The sequence below is a fragment of the Charadrius vociferus genome, unplaced genomic scaffold (assembly GCF_000708025.1).
Source record: "Charadrius vociferus isolate BGI_N301 unplaced genomic scaffold, ASM70802v2 scaffold142, whole genome shotgun sequence".
Taxonomy (NCBI): domain Eukaryota; kingdom Metazoa; phylum Chordata; class Aves; order Charadriiformes; family Charadriidae; genus Charadrius; species Charadrius vociferus.
Genome location: NW_009647025.1, coordinates 634,163 through 648,333, shown reverse-complemented (window position 1 = coordinate 648,333; position 14,171 = coordinate 634,163). Strand labels below are relative to the sequence as shown.

The following is a 14,171-nucleotide window of genomic DNA, read 5'->3' as shown; positions in this document are numbered from 1 at the left end:
TGTAACAGACTTTGTCCCCTGCAGTTAAATCTCTGGTCTCTGGGCTTGAAAGACCATTCAGAACATCGTGGACATCGTGTGAACCTACACAGACATAGTTAGAGCCTGATGAGGCAGCCAGGTGGGAAATCCTAGAAGCACCTTCTTTTTAATTAGGAGTACCTTCCTCTTGCCTCTGCCTGCCTGGCTTTAGTTATAGCAAGACCTGTATTTGACTAGGCATTAAAATAAATTGTCTTCTCTACAGCAGCGTTGTCTCCTCCCTGTGTATGGTCAGGCAGCTTCGGTGGCAGGGGTAACCCCCGGTATTTAGAAAGTGGAAGCAACAGCCCAAACACTGCCTTCTGCCGTGCAGCGGGAGCACGCAAACCCCTTCTTACCCCGCCGCTCGGAGGTTCAGCCGGGAAGCCCTCCCGGCAGGAGAGTACGGCAGCCGCGCACCCCCACCTAGCGGGGACCGCGCAGCGCTCGGCGGCCCCGGGGCAGGGGCGGCCCCGGCCCCGGCCCCGCAGTCGCACCGACGCACACCGCCCGTCCCCGCCGCAGCTTCGCTTTCGCACTCAAAAGGGGCAGAAACAGCTCCGAGGGCATCGCTTTCAATCGTTAAGCAGAAAGCACTTGAAGGAAAAGGCAGGTTAAGGCTGCTGAGCTTCCAGTGTTTTATCTGCTGGGTATGAGGCACAGCTGCAAACAACTCTTTCGCGATACGCTCGTGCAATGATTACCCGCGGCAAGGTCAGTGCAACGGGCATGTAAAATGTTAGCAGAGTGGCACAGCGGCATTTTAAACCTGCTGTGTTACGCTAGAGAGAACTAAACTCTTGAATGCAAAACAAAGGCAATTAAGTCTTCTGCAAATAAAGAGGTTTTAATACGTCTGTAAAAGCCTCTCAGCTCACAAGCTGGGTCACTCAGTATTTTCTGGAGGCAGTTTGGCGTTTACTACTACGCGGTTTGTTTTGTTTTGTTTTGTTTTTAATACGTGCTCTAGATAAAGGAGAAATAAGTAATTGTGAGGTGGAAAGTAGAAGCTAGAGGGAGAAGAAAAAAAAAAAAAAAGCGCCTTTTATCTATTTCCCCCCACCGCCCCAGCCCCCCCGCCACCCCGGAGGGACAGCCGACAGGCTGCCAGGGCTCGGTTTGGCTGCCCTGAAATTCATCTTTTCTAGCGCAGAACGAGACACGCGTGCTTTGCAATTCATATCAGCCTTCAAATGTCCTTTTACAGGCCAGAAAAAAAGAAAAAAAAAATCACAAACGCGCACTTGCATTTCGCAGCAGCACACTGCCCTTTGAGACCCGGTTGCATCTGTTTCTGAAAAGAAGTTCGGCCACTGAAATCTGTTTGTAGTCTGCAAACCAAAGTCTCCAAGTGCAGCAGCTTTGCCACCCATAAGTATTTCTTATGGGATCACCCTCATGCACTTTGCTCTTCTGACTCACAATGCATAATCGTTTCCAAGAGGATTTGGGTTACCTACTGCACTTCCCCCCCCCCACCTTGAAAATTATTCCAAGTTCTTGTTTTAACATATTGTGGCCTACACACAAATTAACTGTGTATATATACACAACATCTTCATTAGTGACACAGTTAAGCGAGATCTGACAAAAGCTAGGCTGAGGGGGACTGTCAGGATGCAACTCTACTGCGACCCTTCTGTTTGGCCCAGGTCAGACTGATTCAGCTGGCCCTCAAGCTAGAGAACTCATGGTTCCTCTCGTGCGGATCAAGTCTGCAAGTAATTTCATGCTCATTGATGAGAGAGAGATACCCTGCACAGTTCAGGCTGGGAGACAACTTTACACCCACAGCTAGTATTTCTATCATCAAGGTCAGGAAGCTCTAGGCAGAACAAACTGCGTTAGTCGTTTAGTTTTTGAGTAACGGGTCTTCGACTTGTCTGTTAAGACAGGGCACGTGAGATTGGCCGCAATTACTTACCTTCCTGTTTCTCATTCCACGCAGGGAGCGACACAGCTGCCCACCTCCGCAGCACCTTCTGTAACGCAAAGCGCTCGTTCCGAACAGCAACAGCAGTTCCGAGCTCACTGCCCAGGACAGATTAGTAAGAGGTTTATGCACTTTCACTCCCCAGACACTTGACAGCTTTGCTAGCAGACTCACCACATTACAGGCACCTACTTCGATTCCTACTGTCACAAGAACCACTAGGATTTTTTCCAGATTTTACCGAAGCTTGGAGTTAGGAGTTTAACCAAGCCCTTCCTTCAAACGAACCACACAACCTTTGTTTGTCCTTTATAATTGTCCACCAGACCAAGTATTAAATAATTTTCATTGCTTCAGTGTTCCTCCTATTTGCCTTCAACATTTAGTAAATGTTCATCTTCCTATTCCACAAACATTCCTGTTCATATACAGCCTTGGACTGTCTACATTCAGACGTAAAGACAGGATACCAGGCAGCAGGACAAGCTCACCAGCTGACTGTAAGCAGGAGATGAGTGGAGATTCTTCTTAACCGGGTGCACAGCAGACACTGAGCCTTACCAGCATGTGTCCGGTCTCACACTACTGGTTTTTGAAGCCTCAGCAAGGGCCGGTCCTGCTTGAGGAGCACCCCATGGTTCATCTCCTCATTGCCAGCAGTTAACTCAGGCCTCCTCCATAGCTCAAGCACTCCCAGAGCACCGGTCCGTAGCCGTGTTTCCCTCTCTGTTCTTTAAGACCATGCAGTACCAAGAAGACACCCAACACGTGCACTATGGCACTCACCAACAAAGCTCTGCCTCAGTGTTCGCTCTTTGAGGAGGAGCACTCCACTAGGGTTTTTTGATCTCTGCTACATGGCATTTCACCACATCAGAGTCTTGAATAAGGAAAGAAAGGATTCCGCTGTTCCCTTCATCTTCAGGCAGAGTCCACAGTAAACACAACGTGCCACCTCTGTACTTTGAAGGTACTTCTGGAAAATAGGAAGCGAAGGATTCTCTTCATATCTGAAGTGCCTGTTCCTCCTCTAAAAAAAAAATGCCACTGCTTCACCCTCACTCAAACCACCTTATCTGCAGGATTGCAGTAAAATGAAGTCTGACAACTAAAACCTAAGTACTGGCCTTTACTAATCCAGATACCGACCCAACTTGCTTAAATTAAGCTTTATTTCTATAGCTAGCTACACACGATTTACAAGTTATGGTAAATACTGTTCCTTTCTCCAATAACTATCAACAATATTAATCAACTCTGTAATATTAAGTCCTTAAAAAGGATTTGCCTCAATAGTCTTGCAACAGGAATATTGTGGGCTACGTGATGTATTTTGCACTAATTTAAGCATTCTGAAGTGCTTAGAAGGAAATACACAAGGACAGAGGCCGGGCATATTAAGTTAGGAACATGGGTTTCAAAATTAACTGATCACCCCGGCAAAGATCTAGTTTTGAATTGCCACCTAGAAAGTGTAATTCTTTTTTCTAGAAGCTTGTCAGGGAGAAATCTGTGTGATGCTACTGTGTTTTATGGAGATCCAGGCTTCCTCTCCAAGAAGAAAAGCTGAGCATAGTTTGTGAGAGATACTTCGTTCACCAGCTCTCCAGACTTACAGAGGATTTTGCAGACAGCAAGAGTACAGACCCTTCAGTAGGCTTTTACTTTTTTAAATCCAAGTCAAAAGCTGCCAGACTGATTACCAATAGACCTGCTTTTCTTCATAACTGCTGTCACATCCTCAGATGTGAACCAAGGATGTGAAGGATGATGATAGAAGTTTTAAACAAGATTATGAAGCAAGCCAGACTTAAGCAGAAGCTCAAACAGCATACCTGAGATGACAACTAGGCCTATGGAAAAAATATCCCACAGTAGAAAAAAAAACAAAAAAAACCCGCTTTAATGTGAAACAAGCCATGTTTGCACAACTCATTCTTATTTGCAACAGAGGCATCTCACCAGTCGCATCTTCAGTTAGTGACAAACGACTGTTCCTGTGGTGGTGGTAGTGTCTTTCCCTGCATCTGCTAATGAAAGGCATTTCTTTCTTCTAAGTACTTCTCCCCTTAATCTTACTTGATACTTCAAAACAGCAGCCTGGCACTACAGTAATGTAAGCTTATTCCTTGTTTCCCTGAGAATCCATCCTGAACTTAAAGGAGCATACTAAGAAAGCTCAAAGAAAACTTACGCGCAAGGTACTATCTATGTCCAGGAGCACCCACTCTGAAACACTTGCAACAGAATTAGCGAAAAAACCCAAACCACACCAACCATTTCTTGTATTTTTCAAGACCTTTTGGGCATGCTCCTTTACACCAGATGGTACCTCATCCCCACCTCAAACATTAACATTATTATAACTGCTTCAGGAACACAGCTACGCAGAGACAATTTATACTTGATATATGCATATAATCAGTCTCTTTTAATTAAAGGATGTTTTAAGATACACTTGAACAGCTAGTATGAAATGAGTATCATATTCTGTCATTCAGTTCCTATATGAACAATTTACCTTGGCCCAGTACTGTAATCTCTTGCCCAAGGTAACGCCTCAAAAGCTAGTGCATCAGTGCAATACACGGTCTCACTCAAGAGATCCAGGAAAAGGTAGGGATGACTGAAGACCACCAAGTCAGGGAGGCACAGCAACACCTATTTCCCCTTTCATCTATCTTTTTAATCTGAAAGAAAGGTCCATAACCTGTAATTGTCCTGGTTTGAGGACAACAAATCACAAAAGGCATTTCTCTTCTCCAACCATTTTCAAATCAAGTAACTGGAGCAGCTATTACTAAAAATGAGTCTCTTACAGACAGTTATAGAAGATTCTTCTTTTGAGTTTTATTTGTTTACAGCAACATGAAGTACATGTTTCCATTTAGGTATTTTAGTGCAACGAGGAAATCCATTAGCTCAATAAGCTTCAGCGAGGTGATCTGTTTCTATATGCAATGGAAAAGACTATTTAAAGTGTCTCCCTTTGTTGCACAACAGTTTAAAGCTTCAAAAATCTAAGTAAATACCTCTCACAGAATTAAACAAGCAGACACTTTGCTTGATTATGAAATGCTTTTGTTGGATGAGCTAAGTGTTTTCTGCAGTAGAGCAATTCATTTGTAAGCCACGGGCACTACTACAAGAGTGGTATCAGAGTAGAAGTGGTGACATTTTAGTAGTCTGTGCAAGAATTCCACTCTACTTTTTGCAAGTTGCATATCTTGAAGATACATTCTCCCAGTTGATCACATTCCAGATGGCTTTCAAATAATCAGGTCGAACATTTTTATACTGAAGATAATAAGCATGTTCCCATACATCAATTCCTAGCAAAGGAATGAGACCTGTAAAAAATAAAAAAAAACACCACACAAAACCAAAAAGGAGGATAAATTTTGTAAATCTATGCAAACAGGCTTTACATGTAAAGTCTTACATTGCATCCAAAAGTTGTACACAATTTCTGAGTCTTTATCTGCAGGGAGCCAAAGAGCTCTCCAGCACATAGGTGCTTGTTGCAACACTTTACAAAATTGTTTGCTCTCCACACACACAAATAAACCAAAAGAGCTGATTAAGATAAACACTTATGAATACTCTACAACTGCCTTGAAGACATAACTAAAATGAGATAAAGTCATTTTTGAAAGGTTTACATCTCTTGCATAGTTATGCAAGCATTTTCATGAAAAGTTACATGCCAGTTTGCTTCTAATACTTTAATCACAAGTTATTGTCCAATAACTTTCCCTGCTTTTGTGCTAAAATACCCTTCTCGTTGAATTTTTAATGGGGAGTTTTCATGTGGGGTAGGGGTGAAATTTACCCACATTGTGCTGTATGTCCTTATAATAATTTATGTTTTTTTTCCTACTGATAAGCAATACACAGACTGGTGACAATACATGAAATTCCTTGTCATTCTCTGTGAATCTTACAGAATATGCTTTAAAGATAATAAAAATAGGATTTGGACAAACAGACACTGAGGGCAGGATTCTCATTGGCCATGAGCTCTTCCCTCCATGGAGGGCATCCAGCCTGCCATCATCACTCTAAGCAAGTAAAAATATCTTCAAAAGTGATCATGGCCAGTATTATGCTACTTGCCTAGCTGTAAGATTTATCTCCATCCAAGGCTTATTTAATTGACACTTATTAATTTTTACCAATATTAAGGAGCAGATAAGCCTTCCATTTTAAACCCAGCCTACACAGTAACAAGAGTTACTATGTACACCTTCCCCTTTAGATTGTTTTCTCTGGCAGAGGGGCTATTCACAGAACTGTCAGTGTACTAGGCAACAGGAGAGGTGAAGGGAACTCTTGTTACTGTGTACACCCTCCTCTCTCCTGTTGTCTGGCCTACGCTGACACTTCTGTGAACAGCCCCTCTGCCAGAGAAAACAATCTGAAGGCAAGAGGCTTAATCTTCCTCAATACAGGGAAGCTACTCCAGTTACTATTGTCTAAGAGAGAGAACTTTCACAATATGCCCCATCTATTTCCCCTTTGACTAGACAGACTTTAAACCCTACTGCTCTTCACAGTTTAAGTCTTGCTATACAAATGTTGTTTTAAAAATAGCAACTGTTTCTCACTTCTGCTAGTAGTGATACTCAGTTTTCCAGCCCTATTTATCCAGCAATTTCTTCTCAGCATTTGTCTACAAACCCCTTTTCAGATCTCATACACTTGCCTATGAAATCTACAAAGAGAGATGCAGAGGGGAAGGAAATAAATCTGACCTGTTGTTCCTTGCAAAGGGTCTTGATTTGCACAAGCTGCTATTTGTAGGCGACCCTGCTCTTTGTTATAGCCAAGCCACCCCCAGCCTGATCCTTGAACACCAACTGATACAGCTGTCAGCTTCTCCTTGAAGTTTGCGAAGGAACCAAAGTCACGCTTGATGGCTTCCATCAGTTCTCCTTTAAAAAAAGCACAGTAAGATCACAGAAGGTCAGGTACTTTACATCTTTCAATTTCCAGATATCAGCAGAAAATAGAAGGAAAGAGGAACAGAAGCATTTGGGCTCTGTGGGATGGAAGTGTCTAGACAAACACAGTGGTTGCACCATTAATTAACAGTCCTGTCCCAACCTGCTTAAGAGTGCAGCAAGAAATGAGTGCAGTAGTCAAACACACTGTCCTCTAACTCCGACTCTTACATTCTTGTATAAAAGGAAAGGGAATGCCACAAAGGAGAACTAAGAAAGAAGGTGAAGAGCTCGTTTGCATATCTAAAGGACAACACTAAGTGGCTGTGATTTCTTTGTCTTAGTACAAATAAATATTCGGACATCTTTGATATCAATATAATGAACCTACACATAGTAAAAGGTATTTAACCTCTTCCCTCATATTTTAGATTTACATCTGCTTCTACAGTTGTCTATTTGATATGGATAAGATCCCTTCTTTACTATACAGTTAATCTAACCTGTGCTGCGGCAAAGGGCACAGAAATTAGAATTATTTAGTGCAATAATACATTGCCAAACTACTTCCTTTCCCCTACATCCTAGCACATTTGCGGGTTTAAGATATTTAAGTGTTTGCTCAAAACCTGAAGGCATCTACGCTTTCTAATTAGCACGTGTAAGAATACTTCATACAGTGCAATGCTGAAGAATTCTTCATTCCTTCCACCTTCAGACAGATGGTCTTGAAATCTCTTGGTGACAGCTGCAAGTGCATTTTAAGACAGGCTTTAGCAGGCTTCCTACAAAAGCCTTGAACCATTCAGTTAAAACTGAAAGATGATATTTTAGGCTTACTGACTTTCACAGAAACTTCATAGAAATTGGGAGACAAAAATAAAGGCTTTAAAGCGTCATTTCTGAGAATGTCATCTGAAAACAAGCTCTATCAGAAATGGACTGGTATCAGAACTGCTTGTTGAAATTTCAGCTTCAAAGATTTATGAGCTAGTCTTAATCTTCACCTGCATCTTCAGAGCATCTTTGTACTTCCATGGTAGAGCCAAAAGTCACAAGCAGATGTCACCTATGAACGCTGAACCGGAGTACAAAGCACCTGAAGGTAACCAATTTACAGACAGGCATATAAACCTCACTTAAAAACCCTCAAGTTTATCATAACAGCTTTTGTGAGGTCTGTATCATAGGGCCTTTATCTTTAATTGTAGGTCACTTGTAGATAATCACTACTCTGTCCTCCCAAAGATCTCTTCCTTTAGCCTTTAACTGCTGAATTATTCCTATTCAATTAGAGCATAAATCCAGCCACCAGGTTGGGTGGTCTGCAGCTCATTTCCTCCGTTTCTGTGAACTGTGTACATATATGACAATTAGCATAGCTTTATACAACTGTTTTCTCATATGAAGATGGAAAGGACAATATACAGCAATAGCCAATTATTTTGCAGTGTACACATAATCATCTTTAGAAATTAAAAATACTTAGCGCAGGGCTAGCTTTTTATTCTTGGCTTGCATACAAAAACCCCCGACAACTTCAGAACTGTGATAACTGTCACACAGAAAGGCAAATTAACTCTGGAGAATAAAGATCCTTTAGACTCTTTCAAAGAGAGAAAAGATCATCGGTTCTACCGATCAATTAAAACCACTGGAACAAGCACTAACCTTTAGGCTCTCCTCCTCCATTTGGAGAAAGGTTTGTCCAGAAGATGGTGTGATTGATATGACCCCCACCATTGAACTTCAGTGCAGGCTGAAGTGACACCTGAGCTGTAACATCACCTAAGGATGCAGATGGTAAAAATACACGGATAAATAAAAATATCATCATCACCACAGTAGTCATTAAGTTGCCACTAGGCCTCCATTGATCTCCAAAATCTTTCAAGTCTTACTAGCTTACAATGTGTCTATGGAAAAGATAAGGTTTGTGACTGTTACCCGTATTTTAGATAGTCACTGACAAACTACTTTAAAGATTTCTTTGTCTTTGACCTTTTCTAAACCTCTAATGATATGTGATCTGCCAATATTGCAACTATCAGGCAATTCATACTACACATGTAAGATCTACTGCCGTTCTGCAGCAGAATAAAGCAATTAGCACAGCCAGAACATTTTAAGGATCCAGCACTTGTAAATTGCTCAGTTACCACCACTGCAAGACAAGAATATCATTCACCCGTTAGCTCACTGATTTGCAAACTAAGAATTTTTAAACTTCTTAAACAATTTACAGGGCAAAGAGTTTGTGCTTCAGAGAAAGTTGATGAGTACAGTAAGCGTGTACACAAACAAAATTTTCGTCTCTCTCCTATTTTTTGATTCATGTTGGTCTTTTTGGAGGGAGGTACTTTCAGGAAGAGATAGTGACCCAGATCGTTTAACTCCACATGACAGAAACCTGCATCAGAAATCAAGATCAAACAGCCCTGTACTGCTTCCCTATCCACAACATGTCCCTTAAAGAATTCACTGGTGCCTTGTGCCTCTAAATGGTATTGCACCACTTCAACGCAAGTGTTTTGAATGCTATTTTGGCTTTTAAAATAACTGAAATATTTCAAAGGGTTTTGAAGCTTTTTCCACCACTCCAATACATTCTCTAACAAGAAGTCAGTACGGGCAGCTGTTTGCTCCACTCTCTTTCAGAAGGCAAAAGTCTTCCTATAGCAATAAATGAGTCATCTTAACACAGATGTGAAGGCAAGCCACAAAGCAGTAGCACTCTTGTTACTAAGGTTTTTAGAACAGGATTCCAGGTTCTCAGCACCTCGTCCTAATAGAATCATAGAATCATCTAGGTTGGAAAAGACTTTTGAGATCATTGAGTCCAAGCATAAACCTAACAATACCAAGTCCACCACCAAACCATGATCCTAAGTGCCATATCCACACATCTTTTAAATACCCTTCAGAAACTACAACAGCCTTGGTAAGCTTCATGCAAATAAAATATCTGGATGAAGCTCTTCCACAGTATGACTCACAAGTCCCCCAAAAATACAGAATTCAATGCTTTGCTAAAATTAATTACAGTAGCGCTCAATCACATGCCTATGGCTTTTTGGTTTTGCTGGAAATGATCACTGAGTAAAAAGTTTCCTCAAGATGCAGAAACTAAACAGTTTTCTATAAACTTTTCTTAAGAATAATGTCACACCTATACAAATTCACTTCCACATGCAATATGGTTTAATTTTTTTTTTCCCATTGAGAAAAATATCTGTAAGTTAAAATACAGTCTGTGACTAACATGGTCTCTGCATCTCCATTCCTAATACTACCCAGAGCAACAAAACCAGGACCGGAATGAAGCATCCACTGCAGTTAGTACAAATGCTATTTGCTGAATTTAGGTATCAAGTTAAAGATGAGACACCTCTTGTACCCACTCAAGTGGCATCTTTGGGACATTTTCCTTGAATTTTCGTGCCTTAATGACACTTTTAAGTTCATCCAGAGCATACAACATATCGCAAGCCAGAAACTCAAAAATAACCCAGGATGTCCTTAATGTCTTTACCACTGTTTATTCCACCATTCCTTAGAAGAACCTATTCCCCAGGATCACTAGGAACCAGAGATGGCATTTGAACATTGTCCTTAGAACACAGTATTTGTGGTGCTGTCAGATCAGTCCTGCTGCACTTTGCACTGGAAAAGACAATGGGGAAAAAAGTAACTTGCCCTTAAGTTACAGCAAAAGCACCTTGGAATTTATTTGTATACAGAGTCCCTGGCATTTGGCTCCAGCTTATCACACTCCTCAACACAGCCACAGAGGACAATTCATTAAACCAAGACAGGCAGCTCAGAGGTGCTCCAGAGACTAGTCAGCTTAGTTTCTCAGTATACCAAGAACCACTTGTTTCCTTGTAAGAGCAGTACGCAAAGCGCCACAGGTCACATGACTGTCAGAAAAGAACAGGGAAAATTCTGGTAGGCACAGGTTTTCACTGAAAATAAGTTTCAAGTTTATATCCTTTAATTAGCCAGTCCTGCACCCTTTGATGAACCTGTAATCAGAACCAGCTTATGGTGAAATAAAGTCCTGTGCTGTACCCTATCAGAGAAGTGCATACTCATTTTCAAATGAGCTGACAACACAAGCCAAGGGCACTCAACTCAGGACAGATTTTATTTGAGTTTTCTAAGCAGATATAGATAGATGAAGAAGATGTTGAAGACAATCTGAAGAGAATACTTTCTATTGCTCAACAAAAGCCACTGGCAAGGTTCTGTTATCCAGAAGAGGTTATAAGATAATGATTAGACATGCTGTGTAACTCAACACTGAAATGCAGTGCAGAGATATTTTTGATCATGCTCAGTTTTTAAGTATGGAAAAAGAAATTACAATACTGAGAGAATGAAGCGGCAGTTCAGACTTTGACCCTTCCTAAATCCTGGTCTTAGAAGCCTTTCTAATGAGGGTCAAAATATTACACACAGTATACCTGGATTCCAATTAGGGGGGCAAAAAAGCCAAACCAAAATACACACACACACAGATATCTCAAGCAAATATTTGTCTGCTTTGATGTGCATGACCACCAGCAGTATATTACCCATTTGCAAAATAATGCCTGCAAAATCCTTCAGGAAACATTAACCTCTACCTCTAGATAGACCATTTCCAACAGCAAGCAATGAAAGCCTATCAAAGGATAGTAATTTTTTTAAAAATACCTCAAAGGATCCACAACACTGCAGATGTTTCTGCTAACCAGAAATTCTGTCCCCACTAGTGGATGAAGTTCATTAAACAGCATAAGTAACATCAGCAGCAGTTATACCCATTTCCGGTAGTTCAGGTTCCCTCTTCAATTCTGTTTGCACTAATTAAGTCTCCAGAATACAACTTTCCTGGATCCGCCACTGGTAAGACAAAGCAGGAGCCAACCTTCATTGCCTGATTCTTAACTGAATCTCATTAGTTTATTAATTTAGAGTGCACAAGTTATTTTTAGGATTACTTAGGCACTTGAAAATCTCTAAACTTTCGTAAGTAACCAACATTCTGGTTCAAGCACACTGGCAATTCTCAAGGGCTACAGGGTTCAAGTATATTGACAATTCTCACTTTCATCCAAGCCCAAGCAGTTAAATTACACTGTGAAGCCACCTGGCAACCACACAGAAGTGAGTCGAAAAAGTAGCCACTTCTTAGAGATAAATTGATACTCTTTAGAAAGATCATCACAGCAGAAAAAAACTCAGAAAATATTCCACCCTCTTAAAAAGATACACGTTATTTCACACACTTTCATTAGTCCAACTAAACCACTGAAAGATTGGAAAAAAGCATTTCATGCGTTTTGATGTAGTCCTGCTAGAACACCTGTAAAGTTTTCACAGAAGTCAGTGTATCTCAAGATTTGATTTGAGATCTTTATAAAAAATTCCATGGTGATAGCTCAACACGTATTTTTGTGTCTCGCACTGGCGTGCGACACACAAGACCCCTCAATCTGATCCAGTGGCACAACTAACAGACAAATTCAGATCTCTTTACTGGGTGTCATATACATTAACTGCACATTTGTCTTACCTCCTTTTACCTTAGGCGACTAAGATTATTTCACAAGAATCAGCTGAACATCTGATGTGATGTACACCATCAAGGTGTACAAATTTTACTTTAAATTTGTTACTAACCTTTCATTACAAAGTATTTGTTTAGTAAAATTATTGCAGTTTCCTATTGACTCAGTCTTTGGTTGGAGTTACTAATGTAAACATGGACTAAACCCACAACAATCAATAAATTTTCTTCTAGTTTTACAGTACTACAGACAACATAATTCATGCTTTTAAGTTACACTTAGTTTCCAATTGGCAGCACCACTGAAGCTTACAATGAAAACTTGTTCCTAATAGCATTTCATTTTATTAAAGAAAAAAAAAAAAGGAAAAAGTAAGCTTGAGTTAGATAGTCCAAAACTTTAAAAAAAGACTATCTCCCCTGAAACAAAGAGCTGTATTTTTTTTTTCCTCCTATATTATCTATGTCAACTAGCTTCTGTCTCACCTGTTGACTGTGGTTATACAGACCTTTTGCCAGTGCCTCTTTGTATTTCTCCTCTGCAACATTCAGGTTGTTCACGTAGGTGGCATGATGTTTGCCATGGTGCAGCTGCATGATCTCTGCATTAATATGAGGCTCCAGAGCGCCATAGTCATACGGCAAGTCAGGAAGAGTGTGCTTTTGCCTAGAGACCAAGCATCCCAATGGTGCTACCAACTTGGCACTGCTTCTAGAAGAGAAAAAACAGAAGGAAGTAGTCCTATTCGGTACTTGGGCTTCTCCACTGAAGCAGACATGACCATTACAACCACCTGCTTTAAGTACACAGGGTGATATCTTAGGTCAAGAAGTCAAATATCTATTTTTTTAAGAGCTCAAAGCAAGCACGGTCTGTAGCTTAATTGTAAACATGAATTCACATGAAGGTCACAGATACGGGTTTCTCAACATAAAGCTGCCACTTCTCAAACCAAGCCCCCCAAGCCACTGCTAAGAGTCACAAGCTCTCCCACACACGCAGGCAAGGCAAAGGTGGGGGCAGGAATGGAAAGCCAGCAGTAACATGATGACATTCAAAGCTTCACCTAATCTTTATTCATTACCAACAGAAGCCAAAACGTCCCTGAAGTGCCCTTCCCTCCCTATCCACAAGGTCCCTGTACTGGGAAATAAAAAGGCTGAACACCCCACGCTGTTACTGGGTTCCCAGAACGGAACCTCTCCAGCATTACAGCCTACACACGTGCTTCCCTGTCCCTATGCCGGGCACTGGAAAACCCCACGCTGCGTGATGGCAGGGCAGCTGTCATGTCCAGCACAAAAAAAAAAACCAAACCAAAAAAAAAAAAACAACAAAACCATGCGGGTTCTGATTACCCTTCCCCATTTTAACACCTCGCATTTGTCGTCAGACACGACAACCACGAGGAAAGGAGAGCCGCTGGGCCAGGAGAAAGGTCAGCTCCTGAGGCCCTTTTACGTTTCACTGGTGACCTTGCCATAAACTAGGGACAAACCACGAGCAAAAACCTCAGGGCCCTGAAGAGGGGCCAAGTGCGGCGACCCTGGCTAGTGAAGATAAGAGAATATGGCAACAGCAGCAGCACCATGTCATGCGACGAGAGCCCCTCGGTGGAGGACAGAACCTGTGAGGGTGAAAGGACAACAGCCGCCAGCCCCCTCCTCGGCCGCGCCGCTACCCGGCCCGGCTCCGACGCCCCCCGCCTCCCCCCCTCTC

General features: G+C 41.6%; 1 protein-coding gene across 1 annotated transcript; it reads right to left on the bottom strand.

The window, feature by feature from the left end:
- Positions 1-4,778: 4,778 nt before the first annotated feature.
- On the bottom strand, positions 4,779-13,835 carry SOD2 (superoxide dismutase 2, mitochondrial). Its single transcript, XM_009895538.1, has 5 exons — positions 13,811-13,835; positions 12,961-13,245; positions 8,569-8,685; positions 6,709-6,888; positions 4,779-5,304 (listed from the first exon to the last, which is right to left on the bottom strand). The coding sequence occupies exons 1-5, from the start codon at positions 13,833-13,835 to the stop codon at positions 5,159-5,161; spliced, it is 753 nt and encodes a 250-aa protein (XP_009893840.1). The 3' UTR covers positions 4,779-5,158.
- Positions 13,836-14,171: the final 336 nt, after the last annotated feature.

Coding starts and splice junctions, on each gene's coding strand:
- SOD2 (XM_009895538.1), bottom strand. CDS start 13,835: ATGCGAGGTGTTAAAATGGGGAAGG. Junction 6,889..8,568: donor TGGAGGAGGAGAGCCTAAAG/GTTAGTGCTTGT, acceptor CTTTTTTTAAAG/GAGAACTGATGGAAGCCATC. Junction 5,305..6,708: donor CCCTTTGCAAGGAACAACAG/GTCAGATTTATT, acceptor TATTTTTTACAG/GTCTCATTCCTTTGCTAGGA.